The sequence below is a fragment of the Puma concolor genome, chromosome A3 (assembly GCF_028749965.1).
Source record: "Puma concolor isolate L17-30 chromosome A3, mPumCon1.1.hap2, whole genome shotgun sequence".
NCBI lineage: Eukaryota > Metazoa > Chordata > Mammalia > Carnivora > Felidae > Puma > Puma concolor.
In genome coordinates, this window is record NC_141669.1 from 4,922,345 (window position 1) to 4,942,049 (window position 19,705).

The 19,705-nt window shown below is 52.8% G+C and overlaps 1 protein-coding gene across 9 annotated transcripts in view; it reads left to right on the forward strand.

The window, feature by feature from the left end:
- Positions 1-19,705, forward strand: part of RNF144A (ring finger protein 144A) — a 367,507-nt gene that overhangs the window by 81,513 nt on the left and 266,289 nt on the right. For all 9 annotated transcript variants that reach the window (XR_015248833.1, XR_015248834.1, XM_086699954.1 and 6 more), the window contains 3 exons: positions 7,746-7,850; positions 8,007-8,067; positions 15,236-15,443. Coding sequence is in view for 7 of the 9 variants with exons in the window: in XM_086699954.1 (XP_086556080.1) it covers positions 7,746-7,850; positions 8,007-8,067; positions 15,236-15,443 (374 nt within the window). In the remaining 2 variants the exon portion in view is untranslated. The remainder of the gene's footprint in view (positions 1-7,745; positions 7,851-8,006; positions 8,068-15,235; positions 15,444-19,705) is intronic.

A 19,705-nucleotide genomic window follows, 5' to 3' on the forward strand; every position in this document is an offset into this window, starting at 1 on the left:
CAGAGTCTACAGGGGAGACTGAAACCATGTGAAGTGGTTGAACACAGGCCTGCTCTGCCAGTATGGCGTTTGGGGGCCACGAGCCCGGTGGATTATCTCTGTCCCAAGTGCTCTGAGCACCCTGGGCCTCTGAGGGGCACAGACTCCCGGCCTCTTCTCCGTGGGCTGGGGGCTCCGTGGTGTAGAGGGCCTCTTCCTAGTCTGGGGTCTCTAGATGGGAAAAGGCACACTTGCAGGCTGAGGTGCCTTGGGGCCCAGGGCTGAGAATGGACCAGAGGGCTGGGGCTTCCAGCTGCCAAGGTGACAGGCATGTGGACACGTAGCTCTGCAAGGCCTTTCTGTGTCGATGTGGCCCACATGCTTCCTGATCTGCATTGCCTCAAGGCGTCACCCAGACCCCTCGGATTCTCTGTCCACGCCGCTCACAGGCATGCCAGCGTGGTTTTTGTTGTAGGGTCCCCCTGAAGCTCTACCTGGTGGATAGAAAAGGATAGGGAATAACATTTGTTAACTGCTGGTGACTTACCACATACGCCTGTCATAAAACCCTGTGAAGTGGGCAGAATTCTCCCATCTCACGAGGGGCCACTGCAGCCCAGAAAGACGAAAAGGCCTGCTTAGACTGGCCACTTGCACCCAGACGTGATGCTTATCCACCAGCGGCCCCTAAGACGACGCTGACTCCTGGCGCCTGCTTTTCTGGGGAACTTCACACAGGGCTAGAGGGCCGCTCTGGACTCATCCGCGTGCTGCTCTCGAGGTCATACAGCCCTGGATCCTGGCACCTTCCAACCCAGAACGGGCACTCGGAGCCTGCTTTCTCTGTCCCCGTCTTGTGTAGTTGACTCTCCATCCCCAGGCCCACCTCTGTGTTCGCATCCAGGAGACCCTTCCAGGTCTGTGGCAGGTGGGGTCCTGGGCAAGGTACCCGGATGGATCCACCCACCCATCTTCCCGGCCCCTTCTTATCTGAGGTAAGGAACAAACAAACCGTTGGTATCGCCATTTGATGGAATCATCCCCAGTGGTATGGACAGAGGAGACCGCGTGGCCTGAAGAGGTGGGATGACGGCCTCTCCCTCTACTGGAATGAGCCCTCAGGCATCCCCAGCTCTGAGCAGTTGCACTGCTTGGGTCCTCAGAGTCATATACGTGCACCCCCTTCTCTCACAGGCCTTTACCCCACACACGCGTGATCCCAGAGCCGCACTTAGAAGCATGCGGACTCCCTTTGGCAGACGTCCCCCCGGGGCTCATCTGTTCTTGCACGGTTTTGGCTTCTAGACTTTGCTCTGGGGTGAATCTGAATTTGTTGAGTGGATGGCATGCTGGCCTCTTAGTGTTCCCACCTCTAGTGTACGTGTTAACCCCATCCCACCAGACACCTCTGACCTGCCTTCTTTGTGAGGAAGGTGAGGTTTGGTCACTCAGTTTTGCCCCTCTGTGGCTTTGGTTTTTCACATTCAGCAGGTAGAAAGCGTCGTCCACACTTGCTGTTTCCCTTGCAGCTTATTTACAGGTGTGGTGGGAGGACGGTGTGACCTCTAGGGAGGAGGCTGTGCTTCCCGGAGGAGGATGTGCTCCCTGGAGGAGGGTGTGCTCCCCAGAGGAGGGTGTGACCTCTAGGGAGGAGGCTGTGCTCCCTGGGGAGGAGGGTGTGCTCCCCGGATGAGGGTGTGCTCCCTGGGGAGGAGTGTGTTCTCCCCAGAGGAGGGCGTGACCTCTAGGGAGGAGGCTGTGCTCCCTGGAAGCAGCTGTGCTCCCTGGGGAGGACTGTGTGCCCCCTCGAGGAGGCTGTGCTCCCTGGGGAGGAGCGTGTCCTTCCTGCAGGAGGGTGGTGCACTCTCTGGGACCTGTCCACTCCCCTCGGCCTCTGCACCAAGGAAGGGAGTGCAGGAGCGCCCGGTCAGTCACTGTGCAGGAGAAAGTCCTCCTTCCCCTGGGGTATCCGTCCTGCGGAGAGCAGCAGTGCCCAGGCTCCCGAATCCCCAGCAAGCCCGCAGGTTGTCAGAGCAGGATGAGGCCCCCTTCAGGCCATCCTAACTGTCACCTCCCGGCTTCCCTCAGCCCCGCACTGCACCCCACTCCGGGACCCACCTCATCGGAGCCCACCAGGCACTGGGCACGGCCCGGCTCTCGGAACGTCCTCCGGCGCTCAGTCCACAGGGCTGCCTGTGCCTCGTGCGGGACCCCGGGGGATGCCGCGTTTCGATGGTCAAGTTTTCCAGTCCCTAGTGGCTTCAGGCCGGGCTGTAGGATGTGCCCAGTTCCTGACCCGTGAGCTGTCACCACCACTGCTGCCCGAAGCCGGAGCGCCACGTGGCCCTGATGGGGACCGTGGGCCTGAGCCGTTTTACCTGGTCTCCCTGCCCCGCTCAGGTCTCCCCTCCCCCCGCTGAGACTGGGTTCTCGTGATGTAGCCTTTGATGGGGCAAGTCCAGTCCAGCCCCAGGTACTCTGTTTGATGCCCCCGGTCATCAAGACAGCCTTCTGGCGTTGTGTGCCTCGCGTGGACCTGACACGGGGACGGACACTTCCTTCTCTGCTGGACTGTGTTGACTGAGCAGCCGCCCCGTCCAGGACGGTCCTCACGTCACCCACAACTGGCTCGTGTCTCTCTTTGCTTTGATTGTTGTGAAGTGAGGGCCCCCCAACCTTCCCCCTTGCCCCCACGAAGCTCCAGCGGTCCTTGTCACCAAAGCAGGTGCTCTGTGCCTACTGGCTGAATCGACCTAGACCCCAGACATGTGACAGAGCCGTGCCTGAGGGCCTCCACCTCGGTGCTCTGGAAGGAGAGGGTTCCAGGCCAGTCTGTCGCTCCGCGTCTTTACCCGGCATCTGTAGTCACAAGCCTACGAAGGGCTATAGGACGCCCGTGTCCCTGCGTGGGGGCCAGCCGTGCGCTGATACCCGAGGGGGCAGTGGCTGCAGGCGGCTACAGAGCTGAGACCCAAGGAAGGCGTGTGGTGCCCGCCCGCCCGGTGACCGCAGCCGCCGCAGGTTGGTCTGGTGGCTGGAGCGGGTTTGACGGCAGGCTTACCCTGGGGGGCTCGGGGAGTTGAAGCTCCTTGCTCACATCTGCCAAGTTGGTAAGCTGGGATGTGAAGCCAGCTGTGCAATTCCGGGGTCCTTGCCCTTCAAACAGTGCTCACTGGGGCCCCACCGCCGTTATGTGGACCTGCCTGCACGTGATGTTGCTAAGTAGTGGATCCCTGAGGAGCATTGGCTCCTCGGGCCCCTCTGAGCATGGTTTCTGGAGTTTTCTCCTGCTCTCAGGATCTTCCACAGCTGCCAGGCCCTCAAGTGAGAAAACACACAACCTTCAGACTCGCTGTAGCCGAGGCAGGGCCCTGTGTCTCTGTGGCCCGCTTCTGCTCGGCGGGAAACGGATTGCCGTTCCTCTTTGGAACTGGGTTTCAGGCTGTTGGAAGACGAAATGGAAAAGGAAATTCCTGGAACATTCTGTGGCTCTCGACACCTCCCCTCCCTCCTTCTGCCCTTTGTGCAGCAGACACCCCCTTTCCTGGGATGTCCTTGTCCCAAAGGAAATTCCTGGAACATTCTGTGGCTCTCGACACCTCCCCTCCCTCCTCCTGCTCTTTGTGCAGCAGACACCCCCCTTCCTGGGATGTCCTTGCCCCTCTGGCCAGCATGTCACCTCTGGGAGCCTTCCTGACCCCGTCCGGGTGGGGCCCCTGTCCTCCCACTGGGACGTCGGGCACAGTGCACGACTATGACCTGCAGATGAGCCCCTCCCCCCCGCAGTGGCTGTCCAGGGCTTGGTGTCTGGGACCGTCCTTGCATCTGAGCGTCATGGGCACGTACAGATACATTCCTGGCTGACTCAGACCTTGCCAGTTTAACCAACTGAGCCACCCAGGCGCCCCTAGACTTTGCCAGTTTAAAGAACATACAATTCTCCGTTCTAACAAAAACACTGATGAGGTCACTGAAGATGCATAATAGATAATTACATTTGAAAGGGTTGTTAATTGAGGAAGAAGGCAGAAATTAAAATCCAGAAACAAAGACTCACCTGTCTGGACTCTGGCACGCGTGAGTCCCCGCTCCCTTACTTACAGAGTATGCCTTTGGGGCCATTCTGAGCTTCCCCCAGCCTTTGTTTTCTCATCTGGGAAATGGAAGGCTGTGGGTAGTGGGCTAACAGCTAACGTGAAGACCTTTGATCACTGGGAGCTATAATTAATATGATAGCAGGAAGTCCATTGATATCTGCTTTTGTACTGCGTAGTTTACTGAGCTTCTCTGCCCATTTTTGTGTGTGTCTTTTAAGACATCTTTTAGCTATTAAATTGAAAACCATGACTTGTGAGTCATGACCCACTGAGTATCTGGAAGAAGACCGGGCTTGTTTTCAGTGGATGGTTGGTCAGACACTTAGATCATCTCTCTTTATGTAGTAAACAAATTGATGCTCCCAGAGCGTACTCGTTATAATCATTTTGCAAACAGCACAGATGCATCTGAGGGGCCGGGGATGTTCGCTCCCAGCCAGACATGACACACTAATCGTTGCTCCATGCAAAGTCTGTTGTGTTTTTTTTAAATGTTTTTATTTATTTTTGAGAGAGAGAGAATCAGATACAGAGCATGCGCAGGGGCGGGGCAGAGAGAGAAGGAGACACAGAATCGGAAGCAGGCTCCAGGCTCCGAGCCATCAGCACAGAGCCCGACGCGGGGCCCGTGAGAGCATGACCTGAGCCGAAGTCGGTCGCTTGGCCGACGGCGCCACCCCGGCGCCCCAAGACAAACTGATCATAAACCGTAAACGAATCCTCTTGTGGCTACGGTTTTAGTTTGTTTTTATGCCCGTGACTGTAGGAAACACGCACAGGTAGACAAAGTGCAGGAAACGGCAGTCGCTGTTTGCTTGGCTCGGGCCGCATACCAGGAATTGTGTCGGGCGCTTTGACGTTCTTTCTTTCAGTCCCCAGAGCCCAGCAAGCGGGGCATCCCTATTTTATGGCTGAGGGAGCTGCGGCCCGAACCCGCCAAGGAGCCCGGCCGTGGCCTCTGCCTACAAGGATTCCATGGGTCTGTCTGGCTCCAAAAGCCTGCAGTCTTTCTCCCTCCGCGTGTGGCACGAGCCGTAAACAGGACATTCCACGTTCGTCCTGGCTGTAAACACACCATTGCTGCGAGGGTCGTGGCCGCCGTGCCGCGACATTGCCGTTTCCCCGAGCAGCTGCTGCGACGGGGCCCGGGCCCACCGGAGGCTCCGTGTGACTGCTCCCTCTTCCTCTGCTGTTCCCCCGCTTGTGACGTTGGTTCTGATGAGTGGACCCCCGGGACCACCCTGTGTCTCGTTGCGGGGCTCATCCACACCTGGTTCTCCGGGAGCTCTCTTCCCAGCCGTCGTGCCGGTAAACTGTCTGTGGTCTGTGAGTGACAGACGTTCGGAGCGACTGCACTCACGGGGGGCCCGGGCAGGACAGAGGAGGGCAGGCTGAACAAGGGGCCGGGGTCTGGGCACCAGCGTGGCAGGTGACAGGTGAAGCCACACGTTCTGTTTAGCGCTCTGGAGGGAGGCTCCGGGGAATGGCTCCTTCCGAGGATGACCTTGATTGGTATTTTTAAGAGAAATTGCTACCTGGGGTCTGTCGTGGACGACGTATCCTGATGTGCTACGACGGTGGAAATTACCCGTTTACATCAAATTATTCTTTACATAATCAGGCATATGTTGCTTTCCACACGGTCTTCTGGATTCTCTTGCATGAAGTTCTTACAGCTCCACCAGGAGGTGGGCTAAAGCGCCCCAAAGTGCAGGTCGGGAAAATGAGGCTGGTAGGAGGAGAGGAAGACTTAGCCTGGGCATAGGGACAGTTGAGGCACAGCCATTAGCAATGACCACGCATCCTTCTAGGGAAATGCAGAACACGTCTGGGGGGAAGTGGAGGCTTGGGAACATAGCTTATGGGCTTTTCTCGATGAATCACTATTACTTTTAATAGTGTTATTATAACAGTGGTGTTGGCCTCATGAACCCCAAATATTGAACTGGGCTGAGATCGCAAGTTGATTTGAGGATATGCTGTTGTCATTTTTACACTGGTTTCTCTTCACTTAATGGCCCCAGGTTTAGTACTCTGAGTTCTTCTCTGAGCTCTTCAAAGTCTGTCTCTGTTTACTTTTGGTAGTGAGCTTATTGGGGAAGGCTATATCTTTTCTTTTCTTTTCTTTTCTTTTCTTTTCTTTTCTTTTCTTTTCTTTTCTTTTCCTTTCCTTTCTTTTCTTTTCCTTTCTTTTCTTTCTTTCCTTTTCCTTCTTTCTCTCTTTTTTCTCTCTCTTTCTTCCTTCCTTCCTTTTTCTTTCTTTCTTCCTTTCTTTCTTCCTTTCTCTTTCTTTCTTTCTCTCTGTCTTTCTTATTCTTTTCTCTCTCTTTTTCTTTTTCTCTATTTCTTTCTTTCTCTCTTCCTTCCTTCCTTCCTCTTTCTTTCTTTCTTTCTTTCTTTCTTTCTTTCTTTCCTTGTTTCTTTGTTCTTTCTTTCTTTCTTTCTTTCTTTCTTTCTTTCTTTCTTTCTTTCTTTCTCTCAATGTTTATTTATTTACTTTGAGAGAGAGAGAGAAGGAGAGGGAGAGAGGGAATCCCTAGCAGGCTCTGAACTGTCAGCACAGAGCCTGACTCGGGGCTCGATCCCACAATCCGGGAGATCATGTCTTGAGCTGAAATCAAGAGTCAGATGCTGAACCGACTGAGCCACCCAGGCGCCCCCATGTTTTTTCTTTTAATTGGGCTTTATAATGTGCTTTGCAGGGGAGTGTGGGCTTCCCAGGCTGGTAGACTGAAGCAGGAGTAAATCGGCACGGGGTACACCCTCATCATCCTCGCTAGAACCCTGCTGTGCCCCCTGCTTTTTCTATTTGACTGACCTGAGACTTTGCAACAGTCCACCCCATAGGTGAGGTTGTAGTAAGTTATCACTGAGTAAGTGGGGTGTCAGTGAGTAAGGATCGGCAGAGGGTCCTAAGGGAGAGCGTGGGGGCATTTCTGAGTCGAGATAGGCTGGGCTTGAATCTGGGCTCTGCCCTGGCTATCTGGGTAAGCTGTCAAGTTCCTTTGGTGACTCAGTGTTCACACCTGAAATATGGGACAGTCATGCCTGTCCTGTATGAGTGTTCTAAGGAGTAGGGGCGCCTGGGTGGCTCAGTCGGGTAACGTCCAACTTCAGCTTGGGTCATGATCTCGTGGTCTGTACATTCGAGCCCCGCATCGGCCTCTGTACTGACAGCTCAGATTCTGACCTGCCTCAGATTCTGTGTCTCCTCCTCTGTCTCTCCCTCCCCTGTGCACACACACACACACACTCTCTCTCTCTCTCAAAAATAAATAAACATTAAAAAAAAATGTTCTAAGGAGTACATGAAACAATGCAGTATAAAGGATTGAGTCCGGTGCCCGATGTCTAATATGTATTTGAGAAATATTCCTTCCCGACCTTCCTCCTCCTGTTAGACTCACTGGCTTGGTGTTTGCTGAGGTCGTGTGCAGGGGTCCCACCCGCAGCCTCAGTTCTGTGACCAGCATGGCACAGGGGGCGCCCCATCAGTACTCGAGGGAATAAAACCTCTCATTCGGTGGTTGCTTTGGGCGACCCAGGGAAAATACGAAACCGTAAGGGAACAACGTGCTCGATTCATTACCTCTTCTGCACCTGCTGAGTTTTCTCCCTTAAGGAAGTAAAGATGTTTACAGATACTTCTCTGATTTTTTTTCTTTTCAGTGCCTGAAACAGTATGTCGAGCTCTTGATCAAAGAAGGATTGGAAACTGCGATCAGTTGCCCCGATGCCGCCTGCCCTAAGCAAGGCCACCTGCAGGAGGACGAGGCACGAGCCCCCGAACAAATCCGGTTTTTAACGCGTGCAACTGTGCCCTGCTTGGTTGGCTTTGCGGGTGCCGTGGGTTCGGTTTAGGCTGACCTGGTATCATAGTCTAGCCCTCGGCTCGTTACACTTCTTGTTTGTATTTTTTTTTCTTTCTAGATCGAGTGCATGGTGGCGGCTGAAATTATGCAAAGATATAAAAAGCTACAATTTGAAAGAGGTAGGTGGCCTAGCATATTAGCCGGTGATGATTCCTGTGATAGAAGAAAGGTAACTCGGCGGGGAGAGCGCTTCTGGCGGATAGGATTATGCATCATTTGGCTACCACAGTGAGAGAGTCCATTTAATTGGATTTCTGAAATTTGTCACTCTCAAAAAAATTTTTTTTAATGTTTATTTTTGACAGAGAGCACGTGCAAGCTGGGGGAGGGGCAGGGAGACAGGGCGAGAGAGAATCCCAAGCAGGCTCCTTGCTGACAGCACAGAGCCCGACGTGAGGCTTGATCTCACAAACTGTGAGACCATGACCTGAGCCAAAGTCAAAGTCGGATGGACGCTTGACCGGCTGAACCACTCAGGCACTCTGTGAAATTTGTCACCTTGAATTCTCTGCAGAGCTCACAGTTGGAAGGACTGTTGTTGGGTCATAAGGTCATTTGGTCATAAGAAGGATTCATGAAACATAACTCGTTTACAGGGATTTGGCCTTAGGGGGTGTTCTAAAGAGATTTCACCCTCACAGGGTGTTGTTATTCTTCAGCCGGGTTAGGACTAATAGTTTGAGGACCAAATTCTGGGACCTATGCAGAATTTAAAAGATCCAAAGGCACACAAGGAAGTTCTGAGACCAAGCATAGGTGAGTTATGATGACTGCCATCCAGACAGGAAAGCACCCTGGTCCTCCACATTCACTGTGCACCTGATGCTGAGTCCCTGGTCTCAGTAAGTGTCCGGACAGCCCTGCTGTTTGTCGTCATGTGTGAACAGGACACCCCAGAGACTAACTAGCTCACCTGATTTCCACCTCTAGTGGGTGGGGCGCGGTGTGGACCAGATCCCCCTCAGGCCCCCAGAGGGCCCTGCACAGCCCTCGTGGTGGGAGCCGGACCTGCCGTAGACCTCGGGGTTCTCCAGGAGCACGGTGTGGCATGTGCAGAGCAGCGACGGCGTCATTTTCGAGGTGGCCGTCGCAAAGCGTTCACACGGGTTGGATATCCAGGACTGGTCTTTAGCTTTGCTCTCTGAAGTGTGCCAGGGTCATCAGATGATGTTCTAAAGAGCCCATCAATTCCATTTGCCTTCATTTGCATATATGTCCTGGACCTTGGGCTCCTCTGAAAAGGAGCAGAATAACAGATGTGGGTAGGTGACGCTCCTTACGCAAAACTTCACTGTGCAGATAACGCATCCGAACTCTGACCTCAGCTCAGGTTGGAATGGTCCAAGCATGCCCTCCCCTCTTCCCGGTCTGGTACCCAGAGCCTGGTCTGCATCGGGCGCTCACGACTGAGACACAACCCTGGGAAACACCATCAAGATGGGACTGGAAGGCAGAAGGGACCAGAGCAAAGTGTCAAGAGATTCCCAGCTTAGCTGAATGTGGAAAGTTTTTTCTTTTCTTTTTTTCCCCCATGTTTATTTTTGGGAGAGAGAGAGAGTGCACAAGAGTAAGAGAGCAAGCCTGAGCCAGGCAGGAGCAGAGAGAGAGGGGACAGAAGATCCGAAGCAGGCTCTGGGCTGACAGCAGACAGCCCAATGTGGGGCTCGAACTCGCAAACCATGAGAGCATGACCTGAGCTGAAGTTGGACACTCAACAAACTGAGTCACCCAGGTGCCTCTTCTCCTTCTCCTCCTTCCCCTTCCTCTCCTCCTTCTCCTTCTCCTTCTCCTTCTCCTTCTCCTTCTCCTTCTCCTTCTCCTTCTCCCCTTCCCCCCCCCTTCTTTTTTCCTTAAGAAATGCTAAAGAGAGTTGCATTTCTTTTAGAGGCTTACTTCTGGAAAACAAAAAAAGGCAGTGTGTGGCCAACTTAAAAAAAAATAAAATCAAACAGGATTTTGATGGCATTGAAATTGTTTTCAAGAGCCTGTTTATTTAAATGCCATATATCATTTAGTTTGGGGTGGTTTACAGCTTAAATGTAATGCCATGTGAGACAAGAGTCAGTATGTGGAGCTATAAAATTGATGAATTCGGATTTCTGAGACTTTCAGGCTCTCCTGAAAATATTTTCTGGAGAGAATCCTGACAGAAACTGGCAGTTATTTGGGTTACAAGAGAATTAACTTTCCTGGCCTGGAATTTAATTTAAAAATGCAGCTGGATAAATTTTCCTACCTAATAATTTTGACTTTGTTCTTTCAAATACTTTGTAATTTCCAGTGCTTTGGTTTAGTCAAAGACTTTTTCTTATAAAAACTTTGCATAAAAAGGAAGCCAGCTTGACTTAGGTTAATGGAATCTCTCAAACCCATGACTTTAGAACATTTTGCTAGCATTATGTGAAAAGTCACAAAAACACCAAGTGAACTCAGACTCAGTATGACCAAAGACCCTTCTGAATGAAGCATTAAGATGTCAGAGCTAAAGGAGGGACGGATGCCTGGGGGTTCAGTCAGTTAAGCGTCTGAATTCAACTCAGGTCTTCATCTCATGTTGGTGAGTTTGAGCCCCGTGTCAGGCTCTCTGGTGACATCGTGGAGCCTGCTGGGGATTCTCTCTCCCCGTCTCCCCCCTCTCTCTCTGTCTCTTGCTGCCCTTCTCTGCCTGTCTTATTCACTCTCTCTCTCAAAACGAATAAATAAACTTAAAAAACAAGATGTCAGAGCTAAAAGTAAAGCTGTTACTTCTAGTTAGTGCACTGAACAAGTTTTGAGGTAGGATCATAGAGCAAGTTTCAGCCTGTTCTGTCCTTTTGAAATGCAGCCAGGGAGGATACCCTGGAAGAAAACCCAGTTCCCAGATCTTCTGACAACAGTTAGTTACTGAACAGTTCTGTGGTGGCTTTAAGTTGCAGACATTGTCTCCATTGGGTCTTAGAATGACTCATCTGATATAACAGCCTTGATCGCTCTGCTCTCTCTTGTTTAATTGAAGTGTGGTCGACACAGCATGTTTTATTAATTTCAAGTCTAGCAACCCTGATTTTAATCTGATCTCCCCCACTCCTCCAGTTGGGTTTCTGACAAGCCGGAGGCTGTGGGGCTTGTTTTCCTTCCTTCCTTCCTTCCTTCCTTCCTTCCTTCCTTCCTCCCTCCCTCCCTCCCTCCCTCCCTCCCCCTCCCCCTCCCCCTCCCTCTTTCCCTCCCTCTCTCCCTTTCTTTCTTTCTTTCTTTCTTTCTTTCTTTCTTTCTTTCTTTCTTTCTTTCTTTCTTTTTCTCTTTCTTTCTTAAAGTTTATTCATTTATTTTGAGAGAGAGAGCACGAGTGGAGTAGGGGCAGAGAGAGAGAGAGAGAGAGAGAGAATCCCAAGCAGGCTCCACACTGTTAGCACAGAGCCCAACGCAGGGCTCGAACTCCCAAACCGTGAGGTCATGACCTGAGCTGAAACCGAGTCAGACGCTTAACTGACTGAGCCACGCGGGCGCCTCTGTTTTTTTCCCCCGAGTGCTCCCTTGCCCATCTGGAAGCCCCCAGAGGCTGGTGGAGGTAGGCTCTCTGGGAGACTCCCTCGCTCGCATGCCCCACGACGCTGTACCTGTGCTCCTGTTTGAGCTCCGCCAGGCCGGGCTGCTGGTGCTTGTTTGAGTGTTCCTCTGTCCCAAAGCCCCTGCCACCCAGAGACAGGGCCTGCAGCCTCCCGGGTTCGTCTGACAGCCGCGTGCAGGTCAGATGCATGCTGGAGGGGCGTCTTGTCCAGCATTGTGTCGGTGCTTCAAACAAGAATAGAGCCCGGAGAGATGAACCGACTTGCTGGGCTCACCCATCAGTCATCAGGCCTGACCAGAGCCAGGGATCCCCACAGGATGGAACTCACTGCCTCCGTGTCGTAGCCAGTTGGCCAGCCTGGCCAGCGGTGCCGTGAAAGCCCGTGTTAGTGAGGGACGGGACGCCAGGCACGCCCCCTCTTGTAGTGTGCTTCTCAGAGAAAACCATGTTTAAAAAAGAAAAGCACCTTTTTTAAAAGTCTTGGGCTTTTTATAGACAGAGCAATTAGGGACCTGCTTCATTAATCTATTTTTTAAAATATTTTTAACGTTTGTTTGTTTTTGAGAGACAAGAGTGCGAGCGGGGGAGGGGCAGAGAGAGAGAGAGAGAGAGAGAGAGAGAGAGAGACAGAATCCGAAGCAGGCTCCGGGCTCTGAGCTGTCCTCACAGAGCCTGACGCGGGGCTCGAACTCACAAACTGTGAGATCATGACCTGAGCCAAAGTCAGTCACTCAACCGACTGAGCCACCCAAGCGCCCCTAATCTGTTATTCATGTATCTTTGGCAGATGGGAGCTGAGATCGGTTTCTTCTGGTATGCCAAAAAATATGCTGCTTGCCTTGTTTGACAATATATGCTATACATAGAAACGTCTATGTAAAATATTGGATATAACACATACAAGATACAACATGCGTAACGTACTTTATATATACGTGTATGTGATCAACAGGTCTAGATGTGTATACCTACGTGCGTCCTGAAAAGAATAGCGCTCTGGTGTTTCCCAGTGGATTTTCTTATTGATCGATTCCTGTCTTCTACACCAGCTGGCAAAATTCACGAGTGGGGGTGAAGAGAGGAATATTAATAGAAGTCCAAGTCAAAAACCCTGGGGCCATATTCACAGGTTTTGTGGTGCCCTGGCAGCAGGGGAAGGATGTTTGCATTTGGCAGATGGGACAGATTATTTGCCCTTTGCTTCTCTGATAGGGAATCTCTCCCCAGGGGACAGGGGAGAGCCTGTCACAGCTCCACGAGGACAAAAGTCTCAAAATTTAAGTCATTGCCATGGAAACCTTAACTGGATCTGCTCACCCTGCACTCCATGATAGAATTGGGCCTTTGAGGACGAGGCTGGCTCATAGCTCCATTTGCTGGGTGAGGGGGGATGGGGCACAGCCATAGGTGCATGAGGAGGGGTCACCGGCGGCGTGGGGAGCCAGCCCCTCCCTGAAGCCAGAGTAGAGGAAGAGGCAGGAGGGTCCTGGGAACCAGAGGGGTCTGCATAAGGGCAGCGTGTTCACCGAAGCTCTCAGATCAGCACTAACCACGGGGTCCATCTGGAAAGAAAACAGAACAGGCTGAGGATTTCTCTGCGTGTCACGTGGGGGTTGCTGTGCTGGGGGCCCCCATCCTGCGTCGCCCTCCCTCAGGGGCCGTACCCGTAGGGGACCCCGGAATCTAGTTGGGGTGGAGCTGGGCTCCCCTAACACACTCACGAGCACCCAAGGCAGAGAGCCGTGTACAAACATGAGGACGTGAATCAGGCCGGGCAGGGGGAGGGCCGAGGGGTCACCTGCCTAGCTTTAATTCCCCAGGGGGGACCTCCGTGGGGCCTTCGCTCCCTCCTCCTTTCTCCCATCCCATCAGCTTAGGCTGGCTCCGCACACATGTGCCTTGGAGGCACCACCTGGGATCTGACGGCCACAAACTTTCCTAAAAAAGCAAACCCTGAAACTCAACTGATGAGAAGAGCTGATTTTACTCATTCACTCACAATTAGGAACATCATAAAGATTTTTCATTACTCTAACAGAAATCGGTTAAAAAGCAGCACTTTTTCCTGGATTCCAGAGTTCCTTTATATGAATAGGTTCTACTAAATCTTCCCCTAGACCTACCAATGTGATGGTTTCCTGCCCCCCCGATTAACTCCTCCTTCAGAAAAACAGGTCAGGGGAGGACTTGCATTTGAGCAGGAGTGGGCCAGCCATGGCCAGCTGGCCAGAGGGGCCGGGCCCATGGCCTGGCGTTATAAATAAAGCTTTATTGGAACCCTCATTTACAGATCAACATGGCTGCTTTTGTGCCCCAGGAGCAGAGCTGAGTGCTTGGAGAGAGACCGCATGACCCTCCAAGACCAAAATACTCACTGTCTACTCCTCTGCAGAAAACGTTTGCCAGTTCCCAGAATAGAAGACAGTCTTCAGGGTTGTACCTGACGCAGCTTATTCCTAGAGGGCTGAATCCGGCTTCCCTGTTTCATTGGGGAACGTGGCACCGCCTACGTGTGTCCCGGGGCGGCCCGTGTAGGTGAAGTCTGGGCACACGTCCAGCCCATGTCCAGCCCCCCAGGCTGTGGTAGATCCCTAGTGCACACAGATCCCGTTTTCCACGCAGGTGAGCTTCACCCACCCTGGCCGTCGGTGGGTCACACGGCCAGGAAACTTGCAAGTGCCTTTCATTGCCTTCCAAGTTTCCCTGGCAAAATTCGGCGGTCTCGGGTTACTTCCCCAGAGCAACTGCTGGAAAGCTTAGAAACCAGTGGCCTACTTGAGGGCCTTTGAAAATAGTCCGTAATCCTTTGGCCCGCGATAGCTTTCTGGAAGAGACTTCGCATTCTGTGCGGTTTCCTGTCGGGTCCTGGCTGCTGCCCGTCACTGAGGATTCAGTGTCACCCCAGACAAGCGCTGAATGAGACGAATGACCAGGCTCACGAGGCAGGGGCAGCTCGGCACTGATGATTTAAAGACTTGCCAGTTCTGCACCGGGACACGGATGAGTGGGAACATCAGGGTATCCTGTTTTTCAAAACGCACTTCCTCCCTAACTTCCCTTAGTGGGGCTTCTTAGCAGTTTGGGCTCCACTTGGATGGGAAACCCGGCCCTTTCACACAGTAGTTAGCCCACGGCTTAGACTGAAATCTGGGAAGGGCGGCAGCCTTGGGCAAACGGGCCGTTTGTGGAGAAGAATTTGGCCACGTTCCTTCCCTCCTCTCTCTCTGTCCCCCTTACTGGGCATCGTCCGAGCGCCTGCTGCGCGCCTCGCCCGAGGCGAGGTGGTGAGGCTGCAAGACTGAAGACATGGGCCTGACTTTAGAGAACTGCGTCCTGGGGAGGCAGACGAGGGGGCAGAAGGCCTGCCTGGACCGTGGCCTGTGGGCACTCGGAGAAAATCCTGCCCCGCCGTCGGGCAGGGCTTCCTGGATGTACCGCAGGCAGGGGCATCCCGGGTACCACCCGGGTTCAGACAGCAGCATCTCTAAAGGACTCTGAGTGTGTTGTGTGTGGGGCGGGGGGGCGCGGGGGGGTCATAAGCAGGCAGTGTCTGGAGGGGAGGAGAAAGAACCAGACGGGCACCCGATCACGAAGGGCATAGGATGTCAGACGACGTGGTCCGGACGTTCCCACCCCGTTACAGACCCGCAGCCCTGCGCTGACGAGATCCCTCAGTCCGAGCATACCATGAGATCCTTCGTGTGCGGACTCTGACGTGGCTGTTTTTGTCCTTGCGCTAGAGGTGCTGCTGGACCCCTGTCGGACCTGGTGCCCTACTTCTACCTGCCAGGCCGTGTGCCAGCTCCAGGATATGGGGCTGCAGACACCCCAGCTGGTGCGGTGCAAGGCCTGTGACGTGGAATTCTGCTCTGCCTGCAAAGCCAGCTGGCATCCCGGCCAGGGCTGCCCGGAGACCATGCCCATCACTTTCCTTCCCGGAGAGACCAGGTACATTCCTCACGGGCGGCCGTGGAAGGCACAGGCCGGGGCTGGGGGGCTGGGGGCTGGAGGGAGGGAAGAACACGACTCCCGAAATGTGTCTCCGGAAGATCCGACCGCCATCTGGATCCGTCTCTTCCTCTTCAGCCTCATTTATAATTTTTTTTAACGTTTATTTATTATTGAGAAAGAGAGACAGAGCAGGGGTAGGGGAGGGGCAGCGAGAGAGGGAGACACAGAATCGGAAGCAGGCTCCAGGCTCCGAGCTGTCAGTGCAGAGCCTGACGCGGGGCTCGAACTCACAAACCGCGAGATCATGACCTGAACTGAAGGCGGATGCCCAACCGACGGAGCCGCCCACGTGCCCTGTTCTTCAGCCTCATTTAAACCCAGGATGGTTGATTGGTTGATTTTTTTTTTTTCGTTTATTTATTTAGAGAGAGAGAGAGAGAGAGAGAGAGAGCAAGTGGGGGAGGGGTAAAGAGACAAGGAGAGGGAGAGAGAATCCCAAGCAGGTTCCATGCTGTCAGCTCAGAGCTGGATGTGGGCTGGAACTCACGGACCATGAGATCATGACCCGAGCTGAAATCAAGAGTTAGATGCTTAACTGACTGAGCCACCCAGGCGCCCTGGCTGACTATTTTTGAGAACCGATTACATGTCGGGTAGCGAGCAAAGCAGTGGCTCTGTAAAGTTTGTAGGACACAAACCGCACTCTGCCTCTCCAGAAAGACAGACGCGTGACAAACGCCTGTCACTGCGGGCTTTATGACCCGTGATACCTGAAGTTTTTCCGACACTCCGTTGTCAGGAACGGGATCAGGAATGGGGGCAGGAACGGGAACCAGAGTAGGTGGGCCGTGGTTATAAGTACCAGACGCATCCCCAAAAAGAGGTTCCCAGGTGCCCGAGACCAAGAGGTCGCATCTGCCTGGCAGAGGGGGTGGTCAGAAAGACGTGGGGCGGCAGGACTGCGTCTAGGCCCTTCCGCCCGCTGGCCGGGCCCTCCGCCGGACCATCAGGTGGGCCCTGTGGCATCAGTGTGTGTGCCTTGAAGTTAAGGAGGCTGAATCACAAGAAATTGGTAATATTCAGCTATTTTTGGCCTGCAAGGTCTGTGGCACAGATGGTTCACCGAGACCACGTGGGCCCTGTGCCTGCTGAGGCTGCGTTCTTGACGGAGGGACTCCCACCATCCACCCGAACGTGGTCACCAGCTGCTCCTCGTTTTCTTCTCCCTGTTCTGCTGCCCCGCCCCCGCTCCTCGAAGCTCCACCTGCACAAAGTACCTACTGTTTCTTGTCCCTCGGGCACAGCCCTCCTCTCCCGAGTCTGCACGTTTGCGCCTGTGTCTGGATGCCCCTTCGCCACCCTCCTCCTTTACCTGGAGTCGACTCGCCACCCTGGAAGGCACGGCTCAGGTCCGTCCTTTGTCAGGCTGCCCAGCTCCCAGGGCGGGGCTGGTGACCCCACCCTCTGTGCCCCCACTGGAGATTGGCCTGCCTGGATTACGAGGCCAGCCAGACTGTGCCCTGGGGCATCCGTTTACGTGGCCGATTCCTCCACGAGGCTGAGCTCCTGACATCACAGCCTGTGTGGGTTTGAACTCTTGTCGCCGCAGATCTTGGCATATACAGCAGGCACTCAAATGCTCGAACGAGTCACTTACCTCGTATTTTAGGTTCTTAATGTTTCGTAACTTTGCAAGAAGAAACACACTTCTGTGTGGTCAGAGTGCACATCGCTGGGAGAGCTGAGTGTCCAGGGTGGGGACCAGGTAAGGAGGAGGCGGGTGGGCAACCCGGTTACCTGTTTAAAAGAAAACACCCAGGGCACCTGGGTAGATCGGTTAAGCATCCGATTCTTGACTTCAGCTCAGGTCATGATCTCAAGGTTCCTGGGATGGAGCCCGCGTCAGGCTTGGGATTCTGTCTCTCTGTTTCTCTCTCTCAAAATAAATAAATAAATGTTTTAAAAAATTAAAAAAAGAGAGAGAGAGAGAAACTCAGTAAGTGAGTGGGTTTCTACATTCTGTTAAGAAGGAAAATCGGGAGTGAGAAAGAGTTGATGCCCCATCCTGGGTGGGGTGGAGGAGGGACCCAGCCGTGATTGTGATGTTTCTTAAGCGTAGAACCTTCAGATTGAAGCTGGTGAGTGTTGGGAGCCTGATGACTTAGTATTTCTTCACCTGTGATGTTCTGGTCTCTTCAGGTCATTGGAGAGGGCGACAGCCATTGCACCCTGTACACGTGTATTAAATCATCACATTGTACACCTCGCAAAGAACAAAAACAAAAGTGAAAAATATCACATTTTGCATAGTAAAAAAAAAAAAAAACGGCACAGGGAAATTTAGATCCAAATCCACCAGTCTCATTTTGCGGAAACGTAAACATCAAAAGATGTCACATAAAAAATCTGAATTTCTGGCTCGCGGAGCCACACTGAGCCATCCTGCATCCCCAATTCCTGGCAGTCGCTGGAGCCCAGAAGCAGCCGGCTCTTTAGAAGGGGGTTTGTGCTGTCTTTAGCCTGCGAAGTCCTGACCACACCCTCTTGCTCGCTGGCCCTGGGGCTGATGGCAGGTGGCGTTTGTCACTGAGGGACACTCAGCTGTTTTCATTGCGGTAGGGTTGTTTCCCCCGTTCCCTTCACCGCTTGACCGGTGTCAGCGGCTGTGTTGGCCTGTCTACCCCTTAAAGACATCAGAACATGCGTGGGCGCCTGGGTGGCTTAGTCGGGTAAGCGTCCGACTCTAGACTCTAGATTTCAATTCAGGTCGTGATCTTGATGGGGTTCTTGAGCGAACGGCTAAGAAAGAATTCTTGAGATGTCTTTGGTGCGAAAAGGTGAGGGGACAGGACCGTGGACAGACAGACAGCTGCACCGGGGTTGTGAGGCGTGACTGATTATATACTTTGAGGTTGGGGTGAGGGATGGCGTAAGTCTCTAAGGAATTTGAAAGCAAGGCTTTCAGGACCTTGGAGTAGCTGCTGTTAAGATAAGGTTACTTTTAGTCTTTAGTAAAACAAAAACATTAAGGAAGTGAGGCAGCCATGAGTTCCTTGGCCTGACTCAAGGAACCTGCATGTTTCAGCTCTATCTGTGGGCTGTGAGTTGTAAGGAGATTTAATCTAAGCTACATTTCTCTTGCCTTTGTTTTTCTCCTCAATCTCAAGGTTCGAGGGCTCGAACCCCTCGTCGGGCTCTATGCTGGGGGCATGGAGCCTGCTTGGGATTCTCTCTCCCTCTCTCTGCCCCTCCCCAGCTTTATCTGTCTCTCTCTCAAATGAATAAACTTAAAAAAAAAATAAACGCATAAACACATCAGAACGTGCAGATCATGAGGAAGCTGTCGAGGGCTCCTATCTGCCTTCATAACTTTGAATTTCTGGTGAGAGTTGTCATTAATAGTAATTTGAGATATAATTCAAATGCCAAAATATGTTTGAAAACCATTGTCCGTACCGTGTAAATTTCTATACATGCCACAACACACCAGAGCTTACATATTTTAACTGTTTCCATTTTTTTTTTTTTTAGTTTATTTTTATTTATTTTGAGAGACAGAGAGAGAGACTGAGCTTGAGCAGGGGAGGGGCAGAGAGAGAGTATCCCAAGCAGGCTCCGTACTGTCAGCACAGAGACCAACTTGGGACTCGATCCCCAGACCTGTGAGATCATGACTTGAGCCAAAACCAAGAGTCAGTGGCTCAACTGACCGAGCCACCCAGGCGCCTGTATCTTTTTTTTTTAATGTTTATTTATTTGGAGAGAGAGCGAGTGGGAGAGGGGAAGGGCAGAGAGGGAGAGAGAGAATCCCAAGCAGTTTCTGTGTTGTCAGCACAGAGCCCAGTGCAGTGCGGGCTCGATCTCATGAACTGTGAGATCATGACCTGAGCCGAAATCAAGAGCTGGACGCACAACTGACCGAGCCCCCCCCCCCCCGGCACCCCTAACTGTTTCCGTTTTAAAAAGTCTCCCTGAGAGAGGGTCTTCACTCTCCACTGATGTTACGCCCCCTCCCCGTTCATGAATCATGTGAGAAGATTGGTTTTCATGACGTGAAGGTCACTGCCGGCTTTCAAACTGAAACGGTGTTATCTAAGCTGATAGCCGGCCTCAGTCACGGATCTGGTGACTTTTTGGCTCTCTGCAGAAACCAGATTCACGTTCAGGAGCGGCCGGCTCGCGTCGTGTCCGGTCCTGCCGGAGGCTCCCGCAGGGTTACCTCGCCCGCGCCTGTGACCGTGACCGCCCTGGTTCATTCT